Source organism: Schistocerca gregaria, chromosome 7 (genome assembly GCF_023897955.1).
Source record: "Schistocerca gregaria isolate iqSchGreg1 chromosome 7, iqSchGreg1.2, whole genome shotgun sequence".
Lineage (NCBI taxonomy): Eukaryota > Metazoa > Arthropoda > Insecta > Orthoptera > Acrididae > Schistocerca > Schistocerca gregaria.
This window is the reverse complement of record NC_064926.1, coordinates 126658769-126684568: the sequence shown is the minus strand read 5'-3', so window position 1 is coordinate 126684568 and position 25800 is coordinate 126658769. Positions and strand designations below refer to the sequence as shown.

Below are 25800 nucleotides of genomic sequence, written 5' to 3'. Positions count from 1 at the left end.
AACGATTTCATCAAAATTTGTGGCATAAGCAACAGCCTGTATTTTACCCCTGCCACCTTCAGAATTTGAAAGAGAGTATTCCAGTCAACATTGTCAAAAGATTTCTCTAAGTCTACAAATGCTAGAAGAATAGGTTTGCCTTTCCTTAATCTTTCTTCTAAGATAAGTCGTAGGGTCAGTATTGCCTCACGTGTTCCAACATTTCTACGGAATCAACATTGATCTTCCCCGAGGTCTGCTTCTACCAGTTTTTCCAAATGTCTGTAAAGAATTCGTGTTGGTATTTTGCAACTGTGAAAGATCAGTTTGGATTCTGTAGAAATGTTGGAACACGTGAGGCAATACTGACCCTACGACACTCTTAGAAAATAGATTAAGGAAAGACAAACCTACGTTTCTAGTATTTGTAAACTTAGAGAAAGCTTTTTACAATTTTGACTGGAATCTCTCTTTCAAATTCTGAAGGTGGCAGGGGTAAAATATAGGCAGCGAAAGGCTATTTACAATTTGTACAGAAATCAGATGGCAATTATAAGAGTCGAGGGGGATGAAAGGGAAGCAGTGGTTGGGAAGGGAGTGGAAAAGTGTTGTAGCCTATCCCCGATGTTATTCAATCTGTATATTGAGAAAGCAGTAAAGGAAACAAAATAAAAATTCGGAGTAGGAACTAAAATCCATGGAGAAGAAATAAAAACCTTGAGGTTCGCCGATGACATAGTAATTCTGCCAGAGACAGCAAAGGACCTGGAAGAGCAGCTGAACGGAATGGACAGTGTCTTGAAAGGAGGATATCAAATGAACATCAACAAAAGCAAAACGAGAATAATGGAATGTAGTCGAATTAAATCGGGTGAGGGTATTAGTTTAGGGAATGAGACGCTTAAAGTAGTAAATGAGTGTTGCTATTTAGGGGTTAAAATAACTGATCATGGTCGAAGTAGAGAGGATATAAAATGTAGACTGGCAATGGCAAGGAAAGCGTTTCTGAAGAAGGCAAATTTGTAAACATCGAGTATAGATTTAAGTGTCAGGAGGTCGTTTCTGAAAGTATTTGTATGGAGTGTGACCGTGTATGCAAATGAAACGTGAACGATAAATAGTTTGGACAAGAAGAGAATATAAGCTTTCGAAATGTGGTGCTGCAGAAGAATGCTGAAGATTAGATGGGTAGATCACATAACGAATGAGGAGGTATTGAATAGAATTAGGGAGAAGAGAAGTTTATGGCACACTTTGACTAGAAGAAGGGATCTGTAGGTAGGACTTCTTCTGATTCACCAAGGGATCGCCAATTTAGTATTGGAGGACAGCGTGGAGGGTAAAAATCGTAGAGGAAGACCAAGAGATGAATACACTAAGCAAATTTAGAAGGATAAAGGCTGCAGTAGGTACTGGGAGACGAAGAAGCTTGCACAGGATAGAGTAGCATGGAGAGCTGCATCAAACCAGTCTCTGGACTGAAGACCACAACAACAGCAAGCACGCCTTGGCCATTAATGAAAGTGACTGAAGTGGGAGCTCCAAATCACCAAGCGAAAAAAAAAAAAATGTTTGGAGTTTGGCTCTTGTCGTGCGAGGCCTTAGCCATTCATGTCAGTGTAGTTTCTAGCAAGCGGTTGTTGAAGCGGTATAAGAGTACAAAATAGTAATTCGAGGGTCGTGTGATAGAATCTCTTTTTGGAAACACACAAAGCAATAGCAGACGGCCCGACCACTACCAGGACTAAGAAAAGAAAACAAAACACACGAAATAACGAGATGACAGTGGCTGTTCACGATACACAGAAACATGAATATGTTTACTACAGGTGAAAATGGTGTTTGGTAATATCTAACACATATACGTGGAAGAACGGGAAGAATGGCGTAAACAACAAAAAAGCCACGGAGACTGATGGCGCTTTAGAACAAAATGAAACGTGTTTGGTCTTAAAAAGTCTCTTCATTACAGTCGCAAAAGACGCTATTTAGCCTATACAGCTTGTTAGCCAGGTTCCGTTAAGCGTTTCCGCCGGTGCTACTGTATTACTCCAACTCCTGACTCCTGGATGTAGTCAACGAACGGATCAAGTTCGATATTTTGTATCATTATCTGGACGATGATGTAGTCTTTACCGAATCGCTGGAGGAACTTCTTCAAGACCTTGAGATATTGATGGAGAGACTACCTAGGAGGTACCTTACTATTAATCTCAACCTGGTCAAATTTGTTTGTCCTTTTATGGACTTCCTCGAACATATATCTTGGAAGGCCTCACTAAAGACAATGGAAGGACACGATCGATCAGTAAATTCCTCACTCTCCATTGTCTTAAGCAGTTACAATAGTTTTGGCGAATAATAAGCTGTTCGGAAATTTATTCCAGTTTTTGCGTAGAAAGCAGCATCCTTCGATATGTTAAGTGAAATTTCTGTGGGAGGATTCGCAGGTAGTTGCTTTTCTGGCGGTCAAGAAAGCCTTAATGGCGGCGCACGTGCCACTGTCGGATTTCGACCTACAGGAACACAAGGCGGTCGTCGCCCATTGGTCTTTTCATCATGTTCCCTTAATCACTCGGAACAATGGAATTCTGTATTCGAAATTAAAGCCTTGGCAGTACTGTTCGCTCAGTGATGATGAGTAGGTTGGAAAGAAATTCCTCTTCCATTCGAATGAAACTACGAAACGAATGTTGATCTTGAAACCTGTGTGAAAAAAATGGCTCTGAGCACTATGGGACTTACCATCTGAGGTCATCAGTCCCCGAGAACTTAGAACTACTTAAACCTATCTAACCTAAGGACATCACACACATCCATGCCCGAGGAAGGATTCGAACCTGCGACCGTAGCGACTGAAGCGCCTAGAACCGCTCGGCCACTCTGGCCGGCCGAAACCTGTGTAGTTAAGTAAATTATTTCAGAGTGATACGAGTCAACACAACATCGAGAATACCGATATTACGCATACATAAACTAACGTTATACACTATACTTAAAACCAAAAGTGGGAAGCAGATTCAGTTGCGCTAACAAATAACTTCTCCTAGTGCGTATCTCATACCTCTGTGCAGAATATGAATCTGTCCTCTATCAGCAATTCGCTGTTGGTACCATTAACGGGTCCAGGACCTCCTTCGCGATATCCTACTCCCTTCTTCGACGACTGGTACTATAGTTAACGCAACTATTTTTCTCCAATCTCTTTTCGTTAACAAAATGTGTGAATAGCGCGACAGATGCAGCAGACAACTACAGCTGTAGAGCGCTGCTGTCGCAAATCTCGTTGAGAAGCATGTTCGGAGAGATGTAGCAGTTCGTTTCATAGCGTGTGTGTTCCATGATGGAAATCACGTCTGGAGGGCTTCGCGATGAGAATCACATCCAGTGTGAGGACGGCTTAAATGCGAGGTAACTGATGAGGTGCAAACGACGGACAAGCTTTCTGATCTGATTTGTTTTGCTAAGTGATCTACAACTTTTCAGGAAATGTACGCAACAGACATAGATGCCTAAACATACAAGACATTACTGCAAAGTCAAACAGCGCAGGTATCATTCTTCTGCTTACAATGTTCTGTGGGAAATTTCAGGGAAATAAGCAATTTGACATAGCAACAAGGTACTCTTACAAGGAAAGTAATGTACACCCCCGTGTTGAGTGCTATTACCTCGTTGTTGATGAGTAGATCTGGGTATTAGTAGGCTGAATGTAGTAAATAACGAAGGCTGGTGAAACGTACAGTCTTGGCATGGCGTACATGTTTTTCAGGAAGGTGCGGGGAAACGGTTCCCCTGCGTTTAAGGATAGGGTGCTGCCATCTGACCAACAGGCACCTTCTGCGGTGGGACAACCTACGAACTAGTGGTTCTTGTGCCCTGCCATTTCGGTGTGCAGCATTTTTTTTATTTAATTTATTATTCTGACAAGAGCACACTAGTTATTTTTCCTGGTATTGGGTAGGTTATTTTATTGTGTCTAGGAGTGAACGATTCGTCGTTTTTTGAGCAGCGATCAAATCTGCCGCGATAATCTGAATTACTTCTAAACCTTTATTTTTTTTTAATATTTAGTTCTAAACTGAGCTCAGGTTTCTATTTGTGTATGTGAAACAACCATGTATGGAACTGTCAGTAAACATTTACTTGTTCTCTTTAGCTGATTTTTCTTGTGATAAGCCACCTTCATGTAATAGCAAGTACCTCTCAGTACTTTTCAGGCCATTCTCGTTTTGTTGTTATATGTTGTGACCATACTGAAGTTCATTTATGCGTGAAAATAGGGCATGGAAGTAGGGATACACACAATACCTGGTGAAATTCTTAGCATTCATTTTCGTGTATTGATAAGCGAGCACCGTATTATCTTTCGAAGACGGTTTTTCAGGTCTCCAAAATGTGTCCGTGGACCATTGCCACAAGATGATTTCTTACGAGGAAATAATTTATTCTCAATTAGCGTTTTCTCCTTCTCCTTTTCCTCCTCCTCCTCCTCCTCCTCCTCCTCCTCCTTCTTCTTCTTCTTCACTTTATCAAGCAGGCTTATTGCCTGTTCCACCTTCATTAAAGCCATCTGACCCTCTGTCGCCATTCATCCCACTTTCTGCCAGCTTACAATGCAATTACTCTGCCTCCTCTGATTCTGTTGATATGCTTTTTTCATTTTATTGCTTGCTTAATTTAATCTGGGGTACATACATCAACGTTCCTTAAAAGATTGATTTTCGCATACTGTATTCATCCAATGGCTTTCTTAGGTAATGTCCAAGTTTCGCTTCCATGTATTAGAATACGGATAGCCATTACTTCGTAAATTTTAAACTTTGTACCCTTCCGCGTATTTTTACATAGTGTTTTGTGCCATACAACATTTTCAACTTTTTAATTTGTGAGTGATATCGTTTGTATAATCATAGTTAATATCACAGCCTAACAAGTGAGCAGGCCTGAGTGGCCGAGCGGTTCTAGGCGCTACAGTCTGGAACCGCGCGGCCACTATTGTCGCAGGTTCGAATCCTGTCTCGGGCATGGATGTGTGTGATGTCCTTAGGTTAGTTAGGTTTAAGTAGTTCTAAGTTCTAGGGGACTGATGACCTCAGAAGTGCTCAGAGACATTTGAAGCATTTGAACATAACAAGTGAAAATGTAGCACTTCCTCTATTGATTGTCTATTTACTGCGATCTTGAAGCATGTTTAATATCTACCTTTGAAAGCAACTGCATTGGTATTTAATTAAATTTTTCAATGACACCTCTTACAAACGGGATTTATGTATGCACTAAAAAATCCACTAATTTTCGATCTCCTCAATAATTATTCCATCGTCGGCAATTAGAAAACTATTTATATGTGTTCCTGTGTGTTCTACCATTAACTATGACACCTTATTTATCTTTCCACTTCCATTTCTAGCCATGAGAAAGGGTACCACATTCTGCAAGGATACTGATAACCATACCTATTATCATGCTTAGCTTAATAAACGGCGGCGAAAATAAAACTGACCCAGAAAATATTTATAAAACTGTCTCGAAATCGAACTATGTCAATGAATGGGCGAACTGCAGCAACGGTTGCTGTCACGTGTCTGTGAATGTGCGTCCGCCACATGCTACTTCCCGAGTACTTTACTTTGTGCTTACGTCTCAGTCAGCGGGAAGATCAGATGTGTTCAGAGACCAATTAAATGCAGACATAATGATAAAAAAACCACATGCCTTCGTTTTGGAGCGCTATGAGATGATTAATCCGTGGAAAACTGGCGGGGACTGTTTGCGCAAGACTTTATGACCAAAGGTGTTTTGAGAGTATCTCAAATAAAGTCTGAACTGCAAAACGTAGAGACAGAATGGTGCGAAACAGACTCTGCGGTGAAAAAGAACCATAACTATTGGGCAAGTATTCAAACATTGGAAAACACTTCTCGAGTGATGGAACATTTGGAAGATAGTTCGATAAAGCGTCAACGCCATTTCTGTGGAAGCTGTAACCTGGAGATTATTGTGTCGATACATTATTAAAAATTACCTGGATCTGTGTCTGTACAAATTTACTGTTGTGTAAGAGTTAAAGCATTCAGACGAATTTTCATGTATTGAGTTCTGCCGGTGGTATCTGAGGAAACTGGAATCAGTATTTTTGAAAGCTCAGGTTTTCGTTGTTTCAAATGAGGGCTTATTCTGTCTGCCAGAGTATGTGAACTCAAAGAAAAGACGGATCATCCTACGGGAGAGGTGACTGATTTTGTATTCGCATAACTACTAACATCACGTTTGGAAGTATGCATGAATTGTCATGGTGGTTCCACCAACTTCAGTTCCAAATTTAACAGTTTGCAAAACAAACCGATCTTCATTAGAGAAACTTTAACAGTATGTTTTGAGCTGGGTCGTGAAAGGGGCGAAATTTAAATTATGCTTTAAAGACGCTTTCAAAATGATACATACTGTTTACAGCAAGTCATGAATCGTAAAAAAACGTTTTTAAATAGTATGCAAAGCTTCTTGATGGTGGAGAGAGAATTGAAGATGCTCCAAGTTCAGGAGCATCATCGACAGTTCCCTCATCGATACTTACCAGGAATGTACTTGGGCTCGAACAAACACAAATACACCAAAATCGTGTGAGAAATAATGTAAAGGTCTCTTATTGCACTAGTGATACTCCCGCACCTGCAAAACTCTGCAGTAGTCCGTTAGAGGCCTCTGCGTATGCCATGCCGCATTGCACATTCCCTGCCGGTAAGCCAGTCGGGACCAGTAGGGACGGTGCAGTGTGCCTCTGAAGTTGCGTTTTGTGACATTATTTGTGGATTGAAGCGTCAGTTTCTCTATATTTGCTTCCAAGAATCCAGTGGAAAGTTTGGACCCCGCGTGTCAAGGGAAATAGAAACGCGGTGCCCTCCAAATGTCGTCGTCGATACAAGTGTGAGTGGAAAGATGACGAAACAACATTTGAAGTTTTTTCTGTCAGTTTTGAATCCACATTTGTCGAGAAAGTCATTATTACTTTGTGACTCCTGATCTGGACATAAGGATGAACGAGTACTACTGGAAGCATCTGGCGGAAAACATGTAGATTTAAAAATCATTCCGCCTAAAACTACAAAATATGCACAACCTCTGCATGTGTATTTCTTCAGGCAATATAAAATATATGCCAAGAGAATAACATACTTCATTAAACTATGTTCCAGTAATATGCAGCCGAAATTGCACGACACATTCGTTATCATGAATATGCATTCTGTAATTTATAATCAGTTATCTGCGGGAGTATACAGACCAATGCTTCGTTACGCGTGGCAGAACGGTGGCTACGATATTGGTGAACCAGTGAACAACTTCAAAAGTGTCATTGACGTGGCGTTCAACACTGATATCATAGAATGTGCAAATACGCCATGCGATCAACTGTGCGTTTTGCAGTCATTCGTATTGCTCGGAGCATTTTATTGACATGCCGCATTTACATTTATAGTTAAGATTGTTGCATTGCGTATGGAGTCTACAATTACATCTACAGTGATATCTAGAACATGACTGCAGAGTTTCGCAGAAAAACGACACCCACCAGAACATTCAGAGGTACATAGTGGTCCTGCAACCAAACGTTCATACAGGTCTGTTTGTTCGAGCCCAAGTACTGTCCTGGTTAGAAGAGTCGTTACATAATCATAAGAGTGGTTTTTTGTGAGCAATGTCTAGTGTCTGCATCGTAACACGAGTCTTTCGGCAAGCTACTAATACTAGCCCATATGTCTGTTTAATTCGTATGTGGACCAACTCACAGAAGATTAACGACTCTATGAATATTTTCAGCAAGACGGAGAAACAGCACTCACAGGCTTGACAGCATTATCAAGGGTGAGGAGAGGCAACCAGCAAAGGTAGTGCAGTCTCCTGGCCACCACGAACGGCTGCTCTGTCCCTCTGTGATCTTTACGTGTGGGTCAAACCGAAAGATCTGGTGTACTGAAATAACCATCACGAAAAGGAAGAGCTACAACAGAGCACTGAAAACGCTATTGCTGCTACCCCTCAGGCATAGCAGCAACACGTGTCCCACGGGTTAATAAAATGCGCACACGGCTGCATCGATGTCAAGAGAAGCCCCATTTTGCCTGAAACTTCTGTAATGCTCACTAACAAGAGTAAACCCCGCGTCAGTAGTAACACAAACATTTTCTGGCGTAATGTTATTTTGCCCAGCCTGTATCATCATTTGTTTTTACGAGACATCCAGTTAAATTAAAAGGAAGGTCAGCGTTGGCCGTAATATTGATGGTTTATTGATGGCAAAATCGATTTTCAATCACATAGCGATCATCTTCAGTGCTGGAGGTTAAAAATTTCACATAGCGATCAGTGAATAAAAACAAAAAATCACAAACACACGTGAGTATAAACCAACTGTTGGAAAGAACATACCTGTGGTGTACAAATTCAACTCATAGACACTGGTATCAAACTATCAGTAACCAAAAATGAGAAGCGATCACAATAAATGAAGCCGCTGTTTACATACACCTATACATCAGACCTCGGTGGCTGGCCGAAGTGGCCGTGCGGTTCTAGGCGCTGCAGTCTGGAACCGCGAGACCGCTACGGTCGTAGGTTCGAATCCTGCCTCGGGCATGGATGTGTGTGATGTCCGTAGGTTAGTTAGGTTTGACTAGTTCTAAGTTCTAGGGGGTCTAATGACCTCAGAAGTCGAGTCCCATAGTGCTCAGAACCATTTGAACCAGACCTCCGTGTGACAGGGATTTGGAACGCCCTCTATGTGGCGTGTGTCACGTAAAGACTTAACAATTCTTTAATTGCCAAGAGATTACCACAAAATACCAAAGTGCACTTGCAAATCATTAACTGAATATTTCAGTTTTAAAATTGTACATTACAAAACGCATAGCAAAAAAGACAGGTGTGGGGGGGGGGGGGGGGGGGAGGGGGGAATGCACACCTTGCCAACGTACGCTGGCGTATTATTCTCAAACAACTTAAAAAAAAGACAGAATAAAAATCAATAGGTGAAGTTATATGGTGTCAGATTACAGGACTAGAAAGAAGTAATGTTGGCAAGATGTGCATTCGACCCCCCCCCCCCCCCCCCTGTCTTTTTTGCTATGCGTTTTGTAATGTACAATTTTAAAACTGAAATATTCAGTTAATGATTTGCAAGTGCACTTTGGTATTTTGTGGTAATCTCTTGGCAATTAAAGAATTGTTAAGTCTTCACGTGACACACGCCACATAGAGGGCGTTCCAAAACCCTGTCACACGGACGTCTGGTTCAAATGGTTCAAATGGTTCTGAGCACTATGGGACTCAACTTCTGAGGTTATTAGACCCCTAGAACTAAGAACTAGTCAAACCTAACTAACCTACGGACATCACACACATCCATGCCCGAGGCAGGATTCGAACCTACGACCGTAGCGGTCTCGCGGTTCCAGACTGCAGCGCCTAGAACCGCACGGCCACTTCGGCCAGCCACCGAGGTCTGATGTATAGGTGTATGTAAACAGCGGCTTCATTTATTGTGATCGCTTCTCATTTTTGGTTACTGATAGTTTGATACCAGTGTCTATGAGTTGAATTTGTACACCACAGGTATGTTCTTTCCAACAGTTGGTTTATACTCACGTGTGTTTGTGATTTTTTGTTTTTATTCACTGATCGCTAAGTGAAATTTTTAACCTCCAGCACTGAAGATAATCGCTATGTGATTGAAAATCGATTTTGCTATAAGTAAACCATCAATATTACGGCCAATGCTGACCTTCCTTTTAATTTAACATATATGGTCGTTGCGCACACAGCACTCCATGGAGTTGCCAGTCAACAAGACGTCCATTTGTTGCCCAGGTTCGATTGTCGTGTGTTTCAGTGATACAATCACGAGGTTACGGTTCTGAATGGAAGCGCAGACTTCTGATAGCAAGCTGCAAGCGTCTTTTCCAGTCTGGAGAAGATTGCTGTGGTGAGGCTCAAGGTGTAGGAATCCACTGGAACACGGAGAGCTGGGCAGGCCGTGACCCCGCGACCCCAAATGGCGTCGAGGTCGCGCCGAGCGCTCCCCGCCGCTCCTGGCCGTCCTTGACGAGGCGTCGCTAGGGGGCGGCGGGGGTGAGGGGTGGCTGGGTGGAGAGTAAGAACGCAGCGCCGGCGCGGCGCGGCGTCGCGAGATGAGGCGGCGCGACACCTTCTTTTGTTTCAGCGTCCGCAGCGCCGCACAGACAAAAGGTCTCGTGCGTCACGGGGTGACGGTGGGAGTGGAAGGGGAGGGGGGGGGGGGGGGGTCGCTGTCACCAACTTTCGTCCCGGCGCGCACAATGGGCCCAAAGTTCAGCCCGCAGAGTCCCACCTCACGGCGTCGTTATTTATTAAAAGCAACACGTCCCGAGTTCGGAATGAAAATTAGAGACAGAAAATAACGATGCCAAATGGTGCCGATCGTGCTGATCAACGACAGCCGATTTTCCTTAACGTTACGTTAACTCTGTGCCCAAGGTATGCGGTGACCCACCAGGAACGGTTTAATTTCGCAGAGTGACCGTAGCATCGAAGAATGCGTGACCACTGTTACGGAATACCAAAAGTCATAGTGTTCCCATATTCACGGAATTAGCGCAGGAGGGCATATACAGAAATCTCGCATCGTCGCTCATGACAAGGACCTAGTGGGGGTGCTTTGGCATTGCCGTCCGCTGGCCTGTGTCAAGTGTGTAACTCACGAATACCATTTCAAAACTTCTGCATAGAGCGCACGCGCGTCCTTTAACAGTGAAACGATTTTCGCGCGCGAAGCATTAGCTGCGAGCCAGACTTCTAGCATTCACCACATGTCTTCAGTGGTATGGTCATTTCTATCTTGAGGGACATATTCCGATTGGAAACCGAGGAAGAAAATGACGCAGGTAAAATTTAAGTACTGACCAGCGGTCTGATATCGAAACGAAAAGTTTTCAAGGAAAAATACGAACCGAAATTTACAACGCTCTCCTACGAGTGGGCGGCCGGTAACTCAACATACTATGCTTCCGTTGTCGTTATTGGCATTTTTCAAGGTGACTGACGCAAAACAAGGGAAACAGGACCTTTCTTTTTATTTGTTACATGGCTGCACAGAGAGCGTGAATAGTTGCAATTTAAGGAAAACAGACCCGGGTCACTATTTTTAACGAATTAAGCGGGTTTCAAGACTGCTAGGAGTGTCTTTGTCAGAATATAAATCAAAGAATGGTCTATAGCATAGTCACAGAATTATGACTGAAAACGTATGATAAAGAGTGTAAGTACAGAGGCATCGTGAAAGATTGGCAGTACTTATATGTCATTACTAAAATAATAACTATGCCAAAAGGGCATTAGTCACAAAGCTTTTTAAGATAAAAAATTGTGATGGCGAGCCAATAAGGGCTGCTCGTTACTTACGCGCTTACAGGTTGCAAACGGACTGAGGTGCCGGCGTTAAAAAATTCGGCCAGGTGAACATGGCGCGCTCTCTGCAGCGTGTAACTGCGTAAGTAACGAGCAGCCCTTAGTGGCTCGCCATCACAATTTTTTATCTTAAATAGCTTTGTGACTAATGCCCTTTTGGCATATTTATTATTTTATGAATGACATATAAGTACTTCCAGTCTTTCACAATGATTATGTGCTTATACTTTGTATCATACTTTTTAGTCATAGTTCTGTGACCATGTTATAGACCATTCTTTGATTTAAATTCTGAGGAAGACAATCCTAGCAGTGTTGAAACATGGTTAATTCGTTAAAAATAGTGGCCGAGGGATGTTTTCCTTCAATTGAAACACGACTTGTCTGTCTCTTCGGTCTCTTAAATCATAATCAAGAAACAAGAGAAAGGAAAACTCGCTGCAAGACACACTGAAGAGCCAAAGAAACTGGTATACCTGACTAATATCCTGGAGGGCCCCCTCGAGCACGAAGAAGAGTCACAGCATGACGTGGCATGGACTCGAATAATGTCTGAAGTAGTGCTGGAGGGATTGCTAACATAAATCTTGCAGGGCTGTCCATAAATCCCTGAGAATACGAGGGGGTGGATATCTCTTCTGAACAGTACGTTGCGAGGCATCCCAGATATGTTCAACAATGTTAATGTCTGGGGAGTTTGGTGGGCAGCAGGAGTGTTCAGACTCAGAAGAGTGTTCATGGAGTCATTCTCCAGCAATTCTGTATGTGTGGGATGTCGCTTTGTCCGGCTGCAGTTCCCCAAGCCTGTCGGAATCTACAATGGACATGTATGGATGCCGGTATGAGACAGAATGTTTACGTACTTGTCAAGTGTCACCTGTCAGAGTCGTATCGAGACGTATGAGGTGTCGTATATCACTCCAACTGCACACATCCCACACCACTGCAGAGCCTCCACCAACATGAACAGTCCCCTGCTGACATGCGGGGTCCATGGATTCATGTCCGTACAAGTTCATCCGCTCGATACAATTTGAAACGAGACTCATCCGACCAGGCAACATGTTTCCAGTCATCAACAGCCCAATTCCAGGGCTGACAGGCCCTGGTAAGGGGTAAAACTTAGTATCGTGCCGTCGTCAAGAGTACACGAATGGGCCTTTCGCTCCGAGAGCCCATATCGATGAAGTTTCGTTGAATGGTTCCTACGCTGACACTTGTTGATGGCCCAACATTGAAATCTGCAGCAATTTGAGGAAATGTTGCACTTCTGTCACGTAGAACGATTCTGTTCAGTCATCGTAAGTCCCTTTCTAGCAGGATCTTTTTCTGATCGCAGTGATGTCGGAGATTTGATGTTTTGCCGGACTTATGATATTCACGATACACTCGTGAAATGGTCGTAACGGAAATCCCCACTTCATCGCTACTCGGAGATGGCTAGTGCGCCGACTAATAGCACCACGTTCAAACTCACTTAAAGCTTGATAACCTGCCATTGTAGCAGCAGAAACCTGCGCCAGACATTTGTTGTCTATATAGGCGTTGCCGATGCAGCGCAGTATTCTGCCTGTTTACATATCTCTGTCTTTGAATACGCATCCCTTTACCAGTTTCCTCGCGCTTCAGTGTACATTCATCATCATCTGTGTGAAGATCAAAGAAGCAGATCGTAAGATAATTCACACAACAAGCGCTTCAACGATGTGAGATAGAGGAATGTCAGATTTTGAACATCATGCTTGATACAAATGAAATGCAGATTCGGGATTTTGGTCCAGAAATGAAATTTCAGTTCCCGTACTGTAAACATAGTGATTCTTCTCGGCCAAAACAGCCGTCCCCATCAGTCTGAAGTCAAGCTGATGATGATTATGGATTATGACAAGAATGGAATGATAGCAACAGACAGTGCTCCAGGGAACCACTATGGTAAGGCGATACTACATCGATTTCTGAGGAAAAAGTTGTGGCCATAGATACGCCAAGGGTAGTTCTATACCGGTAGAGGTTATTCTGCATGAAACGTGAGACCCCATACGGCCGAACCAGTAAGCAGGTATGAAGAGCTTCGCAGTATTATGGATGTGGAATATTTCAGCATCTACAGTACAGTCGTTATATGAGCTCACCAGGTTTGGATTTGTTTCCAGGCCTCACGATGGCAACGTTTTCAAATGCTTCTGAAACAGGAAACCCAGTTATATCAACGAAGATGGCATCATAACGGGAATACCGGACTTGCCGAGACGCTGCGCTGCTGTTATTGAGAATAATGGAGGACCAGCAAAGACACTGTGCGAAGTGAAAGGAATATCAAATCATATTATTTTTACGGTGTATAGAATTTTCGTCCCTCCTACACACATGATGTCGATCACCGCAACAGGTGCTAGTACAGTGTAATGTTGGATAATGTTGTTAAAAACGAAAGGAATCGAGAGGGTGCCGCCACCGCTCCTCCCGAAGAGCACAAAGGGGGCTGCCGACCTTACGTCCCCATCAAGCGGAAGGATCCGAATCTACAGTGTCACATGCCTCACTTCATGAGACATTTCAGAGAGGTGTGGAATTTAATCCAGGAAATTTTCACATAGTGTGGTGGTATACCTCCGAAATGAGCTCCATTACGCAATCGTGTGTTAGCAGCCTAGACTACTGAGTCAGGTTATAACGCAATGTACACACAGTATTTACCTCCACGTAACATGTAAAAGTGTTGATGCTGATGCGGTCATTATTCTGAAGACTGGTTTAATGTAGCTCTCCATGCTAGTCTATTCTGAAGAAACCTCACAAACTCTGGGGAACGTCTACAACCTATATCCATTTTCATCTGCTTACTCCAGTCAAGCCTTAATCTAGCTCTACAACTTTTACCTCCCACTCTACTCCCCATTAGGAAATTAACAATTTCCTGATGCCTCATGGTGTGTATCCACTCACGTTATGCGATACTTTCCTTTTCATCACATTTCAGTCCTGTACTTCCTAGTTAGTAATCCCATTTACACATTAAATTTTCTGCGTAATTCTATAGCATCTCATTTCAAATACGTCTACTCTCTTATCATCCACTATAGGAAAATACACGTCCACTCTTTTTTTCTTTTTCTTGACATTATCAGTTTTCGTTTCATATCCCCTCAGTTTCTACTACTATCAGTTGTCTTGTTGCCGATATATATTTTATAACTGTTTTATGAAAGGTCTGCTGCCGATATACATCTTATAACTGCTTTATGGAAGGGCATCTTCTAAACACCGTGACCAGCACTTGAAATGTTTATTTGCACAACCGGTATTTTGGTGTATCTACAACCTATCATCAATGGTATCTCTTACAGAGGAACAAACGGATTTACATAATTTCCACAACATGACAATTGCATAATAGCTAGAATATAATTCTGCTTACAATATATATCCTACAGGAATGGCATATGTGTCAGTCATAAATTCTTTAAGATGTTGAGCTTGGTGTGCATCTAGAAATCAAACAAACATGTGGATAACTTGAACGTAATTACAACCATGTCTGTGTAATACGATAGGACGAACGTCGTGTTTGGTCACGTCCAAAAGGACGCTTTTATGAACAGAACGTAGAAAACAGCTCATTCTCCGAAATACGCCACCCGCAGGAGATATGGAGGAAATGTGGAGTTTGGAACGCTTTGTCAAACCACTTTCGAGGGCATGAGGTGCCACCGAACTCGGGCATTGCAAAAACCGAATGTTTAACACGATCTTAGCGAGACACGTCTGGCTAACGTAAATAATTTTTTTGTTTATTTATAGGCACAATCACATGCTTATGACACAGTCATAACCGGTTTCGGCCATACAATGACCATCTTCAGATGCTAAATACAGGTTCATGCGTTATCAAACGCATCTGTCTGAAGATGGTCATTGTATGGCCGAAACCGGTTATGACTGAGTCATAAACATGTGTTTGTGTCTATAAAGAAACAAAAAAATTACAAAGGATTCAATCACGCATCGAGAGAAAAAATGTCGTTTTTTCCAAAATAACGTAAATAAATTACCAGTTAGAAAAAGAAACAGGGCTGAGCTGTCAAGGACCCCTCATTGTGTTAACCAGTAAACTGCCTGAAATCAAGTAGCGGACCAGCTTCTTGCTTAAGGCATCTTTTCTACTGCTCAATTCAAGTGGCTCTGAGCACTATGGGACTTAACATCTATGGTTATCAGTCCCCTAGAACTTAGAACTTCTTAAACCTAACTAACCTAAGGACAGTACACAACACCCAGCTATCACGAGGCAGAGAAAATCCCTGACCCCGCCGGGAATCGAACCCTGGCGTGGGAAGCAAGAACGCTACCGCACGACCACGAGATGCGGGCTACTGCTCAATGCTCAGACTATCTGTAGCTCAGCCGTTTGAAATGATGTAACGAACGAATTTCGTTTCAGACGCAAGTTATTGGTTCGGAAACAGTTACTGACTTTGGTTCCTTCGGTCTCCAGCTGAAGATTAACATGATGAGATCTAGCCACGATAGCGAGACGAATTGTAGGGACAACTAAATCATTTCTGTTGAGTACATACCAATGCATGCTGTCTGTTTTTCTGACTTATCCGAAAGAACAGACTCCACGGTAACCCGGAGCTGCCACACATTATATGTAAACTGAATGTGGAGGGGGTAGAAAGAAAAGGAGAAGATAGCGGCAGTTGATGTCATTTCCATCGGGACTTCACGCGGAATCACTGAGCCACCCGGACACAATGTTTATCGTAACGGGCTTGCTTCTCGGTCGCCCCACTTTCCCACCGATAGTCACCTGTCCACAGGCCATGTCCGTGTCCTCCATGCTCGCTACTTTGAGATTCCCAAAGGAGGTCAGACGTAAATGTGCATCCGCAATGAACAAAGTAGATTCGTGCCCACTGACACGAATCAGTTCTATACAAATGCATGATGTCTGGTGTTTTGGTCATGTACAGGGACTGACGATAGGTGTCGCTGGACGGGAATGAGGGTCGGCCGAGAGGATTACCGTATTAGGCCGCGCAGTTACGATAAACATTGTGTTCGGGTGACGCAGTGGTTAACCCTACTAAGCAGGAGATTCTGGGTTCCAGTACCAGTGCAGCACACATTTTCTTTCGTCGCCACTGATTCCGCGTAAAGTTCCGATGCAGCTGACATCAATAGTCCCTTTCCTTTCCTTCCTCCATCTTCAATTTGCATATCATTTCTGGTGAGTTTCAATAATTTTCAAGCCTCACTCTAGAGAATTGCTTGCAGATTTTTGCGAAATATGTTTTCATCTCCGGCCACAGATGCAAACGCAAATCCTTCTACAGCGCTGTCTATTTTTAATACTACCATCCCAGTAATCATTTCACGAATATTATAGTTTTATACTGAAACGTTCATACTACAACCAAACTCCTCATCCTTTATCCAGACGTGCCAAGGTAAAAATGCGATATAGTCAATGTTCGTCACATGTTTTAATGAACATTTTAATTTAATAAACTCAATTAATGGTAATTCTTGTTTAATTTAGTAGCTAACGCATTCCCTATTCATTATTCTGGAGGAGACACGAATTGTCTACGGCAGATTATGGGGCCAGTTTAGATAACTCTAAAAGCTGTTACACACACGTACTCTAACAGTTTTATTTTCTTCAGTCGATTTTCTCTCTCTGAAAGCCAATTGACCTTCCGTGAGAATGGCTTCTACGAGTTTTTATACTCTTCTGTAAAGTACTTGTCTCAGTATCTTACAACCATAACATACTAAGCTGATAGTTCAGTTAAATTCACAATTGTCGGCATCTGAATTGTGAAGATAACGTCTCATAAAATTTATTTCACTAATTTAAGCCCAACAGATGATGGCAGCTAGGTTCCTTTATCTGAGAAATATAATTCGCATTACTCAAGACATTAAAGCTACCCATAATGATCTTGTCAGCTTCTTAATAAAGCAAAGAAAATTTACTATTTATGTATGGTAAGTCTGTCTATTATAAAACTGAAATAAAAGATTCGGACAGCATTTACTCAGACAGTGTGTACTGTGAAACCGACTGTGTGAGCAGGGTACTATTATTCTTTTTGGGACTAGGGTAGCAACTGGTCAAGATCTTTACCACCACCCGAATAACCACCAAGCACAACTGACACTTTCCAGCCGTTTTCTTATTGCAGCCCCCATTAAAGCCGGCCGTGGTAGCCGAGCGATTCTAGGCGCTACAGTCTGGAACCGCGCGACCGCTACGGTCGCAGGTTCGAATCCTGACTCGGGCATGGATGTGTGTGGTGTCCTTAGGTTAGTTAGGTTTAGGTAGTTCTAAGTTCTAGGGGACTGATGACCTCAGAAGTTAAGTCCCATAGTGCTCAGAGCCATTTTTTGAACCCCCATTAAAAAATAAAATTCGCCGCAAGAGTAGAGTTTAGAATTCTGCACACAACAAAATTTTGCTACTAACTAAATAGTTCTGTATAGCTCACTAAAATTTCGCGACACACCATTTGGTACAAGTGTTTAATATCAAAAAACGATTTTTAGGCGAGTTCTGCTTACACTGTAAGAAAAACACTCTCGACAACATTGTGACGCAAGTTCGTAATTAGGCACATGACTATTGTGGCATATAATATGCTAATGAAACTCATGTGCCAATTTGTAACAAATATGCCGGCCGCGGTGGCGCTGCAGTCCGGAACCACGGGACTGCTACGGTCGCAGGTTCAAATCCTGCCACGTGCATGGATATGTATGAGGTCCTTAGGTTAGTTAGGTTTACATAGTTCTAAGTTCTAGGGGACTGATGACCTATAGTGCTCAGAGCCATTTGAACCATTTTGTAATAAATGTTTTGTAATATATTTGTAGTCTATTCTCTTCATTCGTAAGCAAATACACATAGTTTTATGTCAGTGCTCTGTTATTCTCAGTACTTTAATAATACTCCACAGTTATTCACACAGTTCTGAACAGTGACATGACTGCTAATGGTTAACATCTCTCCGAAAAAGACAGACACGATACGAGGGCCCCAAGCATCGCAACGTTCGTGTTCTGCGCTGCATGTGCCACACTGATAAACAGCTTCTTGTTCCACAGAGCAGTAATTAGTGTAATGCCACTCACAGTGAACCTGTTTTGCGACGCCACAGCCACAATCCTTACCGACATCGGCCCCTATTTCATTTCAACTTCATCGTTCCTTAGTCTATTTATTTAGATAGAGATGACTTTACAATGAAGTAAATGGTACAAATTTCAATAATGCTTTTCTATCATACAATGAAGACAGTTGAAACCCGTGTCCAGACAGCCTGATTTAGGTTTTCCGTGATTTCCCTAAATCACTCCTGGCGAATTCCGGCATGGTTCCTTTGAAAGGGCACGGCCGACTTCCTTCCCCATCCTTCCCTAAACCAATGGGACCAATGACCTCGTTGTTTCATCTCCACCCCCAGGTCAACCAACCAACAAATTCTTTTCTGTGTGATCCACTTTGAAACACAGACGCAACAGTAACGCGATTTTTTCATTGTTTCACTGCCGATGAATGCAATGCCGTCACAAGTAAAGCAACAAACGCAAAGCACACTCTCCACACATTGCAACATTTTCTCATTTGATATAACTTGACTGGCTTGGTCAAGCAGCCGACAAAAAAAGATAAGGCTCGCGATACTAGGGAAGTTAGGTCTTATGAAATTGCTGATCAACAGAGTCGAGTCTGAAAACTCTTCACTATTCCCTTTCTACACCTGTGCATCCTTCCCATTTTAGTGCGCTTAGCCAATTCCCTTCTTCTTCATCATCATCTTCTATTCTTCTGTTCTTCTTCAGCCTCTTACTTCTACCTCCTTCTATCTGTTTCCTTTGGCCTTCCTCATTCTTTTCTCTTGTCAAAAAACCCCACGGAACGGGTGCCTGAGGCAAGAGCCCAGGGCTCCCACATCCCTGTTACGCCGTTGGTGACCACTACAGGTTTTAATTGATCTTCCGATTGAAACACTTGCATTTCTGAAGACATCGAATCTATAGAGGGTCAATCTGGGAAGCGTCCAGACGCGTCCCGAGAAATTCTGTCTTTCACAGTTTCCACACTACTCCGTACCAAACAAGTCCTTTCCATGTGTCTGAATAAGATTGTACTTGGTCTCTCCTCGAAAAGTAATACCTAAGGCTTTTAAAGCCTAATGTTCTCACTTATTCCGTATGATGCGATAAATCTCAAAACTATTTCTTGAAAATGCCTACATCTCAAACGTAATACGATCGTAGAAATGATAACAGAAAACAATAGTATCAGCACCGACAACAGCATCTCGTGAATAAAATACGTACTTTACTGACCAGAAAGGGAAGTCACAGTGTTTTGTATCGTCACGTGTGACTATAACGAACTTATATGCACGTTTAGAAATTCCAGATAACGTAAATAGCACATTTAAGCACAATAGTAACACAGAATATGCCCATAATCCACTTTTAGTACACTTCTTTAGACCATTAAAGAAGCTTGGCAACGTTTTCTTTGTTAAATGGTTTAAGGTAACTGCATTTCCTATTACTTGAACAAAACAATGCAGGTGACAGTTGTTTGTAGCTTTGTAATCGACGAACCGGTCGAAGTACTCGTAAATTATATGCGACGAATGACAGGCCAGTCTCGAACTCACCCTCACTCTGGAACCCTACCACACGTCTGGTAAATTTTAACTGAAATTCGAAAGAAAATCTGAAAAAGATTCAACCTAATTTCTACAGCAATTTTTCAAATATGAAACCATGGAAACGTCCTGTAACAAGAAAAATTATTTAGTCACGTGGTAGAACCTTCTCAACTGCACAAGAATTTCTTGTGAAGCAGTTCGAACCAGCACAAATTAAAACGTTATGTGCACACACTGCCAAAGCAAAAACTATACATGTGATGAACTTCGTCTTATTGGCTCGGTTCGTGCTGTGCAAGTGTGCTTGCCATTTGTTATTTTTGTCAACTTATAAACTAATGAGCAATATGCTGTGCTGTATCTGAAAATTATCAAACAACTGCATCCCAGGAAGTGTGTCATGGCGATCTTACCTGGTTGCTGAAAAGAACTAAGAAAGATAGCTGGCGCAGGCATTGCAGAGTGAACAAATGCTTTTCCTTAAGAATACGCCATATAATAAAATGGGAGTAGGTTTCTCTAGGTCACCCAGTATCAATAGAAATAGACAGGGCTACATGGTCGTATAAAAGTTGACAGTAAATCCTTTAATAAAGTATGCATATGCAAAATGCGATAACTGAATGCTATTATACTTAGAAATAATCGTAAAGAAATAGTAGTCTCACATGGACAAGGTATTTCACCAATACCAGTGGTGCACATGTTCACAAATTCATGATTAGTTACGACACTCATAATGAAATCTACAAAACGGTTGTCTTGCTTTTTAACACACACACACACACACACACACACACACACACACACACACACACACACACACACACATAGAGAGAGAGAGAGAGAGAGAGAGAGAGAGAGAGGGGGGGGGGAGGTAGGGGGGAACAAATATATTAGGCCATTTACAATCACAGATGAAATTTATGAATGGATACTGCTACCCACATGTTCACCTCGGCTTGAATGGATCACTGAAAATCGAACAGGTATTCAGCACGGCAAGCTAATCTGAAGACATTTGCTTCAAACAAACTGCTTGAAATTCAAGAAATTTAAGAATATGGCCTACAGCAGGCAGCTATCCCCGCCAGTTGTACCAAGCAGCAAAATACTCAACTTAACATGTTTACAGGATTCACTCGCATAAGTTCACGCGTTAAAATGTACATGGTGTATCTGGCACCAAATGAACCAGAAGTCACAATCACAGGTTTGTGTAAATTTTAGGCTAAGAGCCTAATACATTGCAGTTTTCACGTTACAATCAGTTACAATCACTATGCATGCACCAGATCTATTTTGCATTTAAGTCGGCTGATGACTGAAACTGTAATACAAACTCAAACACCACAAGATTTAAAAATAGGATTTATGGTTCTGAAAATAGTGTATTGCATCATCCCTTTTCTCAGAGTCAGTAGAACCATTGAGGGAGGTGGCTAAGTAACCAAAAACACATAAGTGCTAGCATTCCACATTCAGTAACGTGCCCCATCGTTGGGTTCTGGAGTTTAACACGTGCTGAGAATGGTGTGCATTGCTATTCGGTTGGGAGATATTGGAATGGTGTAGACTAAAAAGCGATGTGTGCTGTAATGAGTTGCGCCTGACTAAGAAAAGACATTGATGTTCAATGTAACAAAAAGGATGCTGCCTTGATTCAAACTTTTCACCTACACATACACTTGACTGACGATATTTTATGAATTGTAAATTGTGTTTAATACATCAACATCTCCAATACGCATCTGCAGGAAGAATTCAGTAGTGTAGCACCTTTGAGTGAAACGCTGGCACAATTAACATCTTTCAAACGGTATTGTTTGTAACATGGTACACAAAAAGGGTGGGTTTTGCGGACCTAAGACTCACAAGGGGTGCAGGAGACTAAATAGTTAGAATGAACCATGCTATTGTTTATTTATCATCTTATTTGCACACCATTTTCTTTCCTTGTAACTGTTCATTAGTTCTCACTGGGTTATATGTATAAGAGAACTAGGACTAATATTGCGCATTTCTCTTGTCCAGCACAGAAACAAATCCTCATTTCTTCGTCCACACCATTTTCTATTATTTTTGTGGTCACTGACATCATTTGAAGCTTCTCCCTCATTATTTGTACTCCACTCATTCTCTGTTTTCCCCAGTCATTTCAGCTTTTTCTCTCATCTTTTGCTCTCATCTCCCACATTGTAAATCCACCCATATGATTACATCTGTTCCCTACTATTTCACACACAAATGAAATAATTTCTAATTAAGATTTTAATCTTGTCACTCTTTATTGCTCTTGCTGCATGTTAAATTCAGTACTCTTTATGAGACTTATTGCATTGCAGAGAATGTGCTGTCAAAATATAAAGTGTGTCCAGAAAGATGAACAACAATTATCCATAAAATTTATAGATGAGTAAATGTCAAAACAGAAATACCTGATGGATATAACAGTGCTTTTGATGGCAGATAATGTGGTAAATATAGATTTTAAGATAACTGTACTCACCTGTAATCAGTAATGTTTATTACCAAGTGGCTGTGGATACAACTATTCACATTATCTATCACTAAAGGCACTCTTTTCCATCATATACTTTCCTTTCCAAGAACACTTTATGTTTTATCAGTGGATGCACTCATTCATATATATATATATATATATATATATATATATATATATATATATATATATATGTGTGTGTGTGTGTGTGTGTGTGTGTGTGTGTAGTCACTTTAAGAGTGATCCATTTTACATATAGAAATAACAGATACGATTGTAGTATAAATTCCTTTATGGTGTCATTTACCATTGTTTGTCATATCAACTAGATGAAAAACAACATAGCAAATAAAATGAAATTAAAATTAATTTAATGGAATGTGTGTCTCAAGCAAGTGCATTCAGAATAGTGTACCATGTTTAGCTGATACGAAACAGTAAGAATGAGCCATAATACTGTTGTGATTAAAATATGTATGTATGTATACATTTAAAAATCAGATTCATTCGAAACTGGTACTTTATGTATTGCCTTTCAATATTGTGACTACAAACAAAATTGTTCAAAAACTCAGCGATAAAGTCAGAGGATTATCGGTAATTTCTTGTGCAACAATCCTTATTTTCTGAAGCGAAATTTTGGACATATTTTAGATCTGTATTTGTGTCACAGACACAGACACAACAATTAGAATCTCTTTACAGTTGGATCTCAGAATATTGCGCCACTAATGACCTCTTCACTTCAATCCCATATTTGTGTTACTTCGCTAGAACAAATGAAAAACAAACCTCCACTGTTAGGAATTAACAGTTGTTCATATTATTGATATAAGTAATCAAATTTGGAGTGGACATATTACTGAAGTTCAAATCAAGGAATCCAAATGTAGTTAATATTGCAATATTAAAATATCCATGAACCGAAAAGTAAGAGACTTGTGATAAATGAGGTCAAATATAAATTTAGAATGGAATTTCAGAATTAATATCATTTTTCTGGGAAAAATTACAACATGCAAACGAAACGGCTGAAATACTTATGGTTGTGGGTCTTTGTCAAACAGTATACTGAGGAAGCCCCTTTAGTGCCTGTAACATCGTTAGTACTCTTACCCCGAGTCTCTTACTCCTGATAACAGCAGTCTAGAAACGTATCAAACGTAATGTTTTAATACGAAATATTCCTACAAAATATGTGAAAATCAGTTTGTCTTTCATTGTAAATCAAATTAAAAAAGCGCCAGTGTCAGTGCTGTAATAGCAGTGGACATTGGTTGCACGAAAGAAAATGTACGCTAAAGTACAAGTGCAGGAGCTGAGGTATCATTACGGAAGTTTTCTTAGAAACTGCAAGGTTATGGTAACTCTCGCGAATGGAATATTCTAGTAGGATAATGTACTATAAAGGATTATATTAAAATTTCAGGAATACACTTCTACACAGTGGTGTAATTCAAAGGCACTCTGGAGCAGTAGAAAATGAATCTCGATAAACATACAGACAACATCAGAGGAAAAGCAGTTCTCGTTAAATACTGGACAATGTGATAAAAGTGTGGCCCACAAGATACTGTGAACTCTTTTATCAAAAGATAAATCCAAGAATCTTAAAAAATTGTCTGTTACTCTGACCACAACGTTCGTTTCTTCAAAATAGTTTCATTACCATATCAATATAACATTAACAGGTGTGAACAAAAAGTACATACAGAATTTAAACAAACCTGCTTAATTTGTTGTACAAAAAAATCCCAAATCAGCATCATCAGTGTACTTTTCTATGAAGCATCAGTAAACTTGGAACTATGACAATAAATTTGCAGTATTATTGAAACCATGGGTTTAGTCCCCGACAAACTTTCAGAGATTCTGTAGCCTAATGTGGAAAAAAGAAGTAAATAAATATAAAAGGTAGTTAACAACCCCAGAGCTAACGTTTTCGGTATCACAATTAATTTTTTTTCCACAATCGACGAATGTCAAACTACAGAACGTTGTTACTAACTTTATTATCATATGTACAAAGTTTTTATACATAGATATGTACAGTTTCTTTCATTTTCTTGTCACTGGTAAATGAAAGGTAGTTTGAAACAACTTTTATTATTTGTAAGAAGTAACTTTTCAGTATAAGAAAGTAAATGTTATTGCTATGAAATAGGTTATCTATGATTCTGATATTCAGCAGAATGCGACGAAAGCTGGAAATAGAAAAAGTGGAATAGAAATATATATGGAATTTGCTTATGGATGATGAAATTTTAAGGAGGAGAAGAGGATGAAAGAGATTTTACGTTATTTAGCACTTATTGCTGGGTCGAACATTTCTAATGTGAAGTGGTCCTTCCTTTCGAAATAAAATAAGACATTTGCTTGTTCCTTCTACACAAGCAGTACAAAATTGTGTCCATTCTTTCTTCAGGCACACTTTAATGTCTCACAAAAGTTCGTTATATCACAGTGTCAGAGCTTGACACTGAATATCACAGATTTACTCCGAAGCATCAGAGCAGGCTGTCCTTGATTCATACCTAAGCACAGAGTTGTAATGAAAATAACAATTTTAAGTCGTCCATTCGCTCGACACGTTCGTGGAACATGTAGAGCTACACAAACATACAGTTCACTTGTGAAACACTCCCACATCCTCCAGCAAACAGTCCACAATTGTCACTTTTTCACTTTTTGTATTATTGCAGTGATGAGTAAAATTGCCGATCAGATCAGATCAGCTCTCTCTGGAGACTGCGCCGCCCTCTATCACTGGGAGTTACCTCACCAGCGGACTCCTCGGATATATCTCATTTGTGTGCAGGTTCTGATTACTGTCATTCTGCCCTGTGATACATTGCTGTGGATAAAAGATGAAATTTGCGATTAAAAATACATGTAATTCAAATCACACAAATGTCGTCAGTTATCACTTGTCATAATGGTCATGTTATACACGAACATCATGTTACACAAACAGAATAAATAAACAAAAATTCTTCAAAACAACCAGTAAAGGTAAAACAGAAAATATATAATTGATCTGTGCAGTGAAAGAAGACCTGAAAGAATCAGAAATAAAATTTGATGAATCACAGAAAAAACACGAGAGTGAGCTGAAAAGTAGTGTCCCATAATTTTTATGTGTAAACTCTTCCGGCTTTTTAAATAAAACAATGTTTATTGACATTCTACATCCTT

At 40.9% G+C, this 25800-nt stretch overlaps 1 protein-coding gene across 2 annotated transcripts in view; it reads right to left on the bottom strand.

The window, feature by feature from the left end:
- Nucleotides 1-24597: 24597 nt before the first annotated feature.
- LOC126281361 (semaphorin-2A-like) overlaps nt 24598-25800 on the bottom strand; it is a 2101799-nt gene continuing 2100596 nt past the window's right edge. For both annotated transcript variants that reach the window (XM_049980274.1, XM_049980273.1), the window contains one exon: nt 24598-25459. In XM_049980274.1, the coding sequence (XP_049836231.1) occupies nt 25379-25459 (81 nt within the window). In that variant the 3' untranslated portion in view covers nt 24598-25378. The remainder of the gene's footprint in view (nt 25460-25800) is intronic.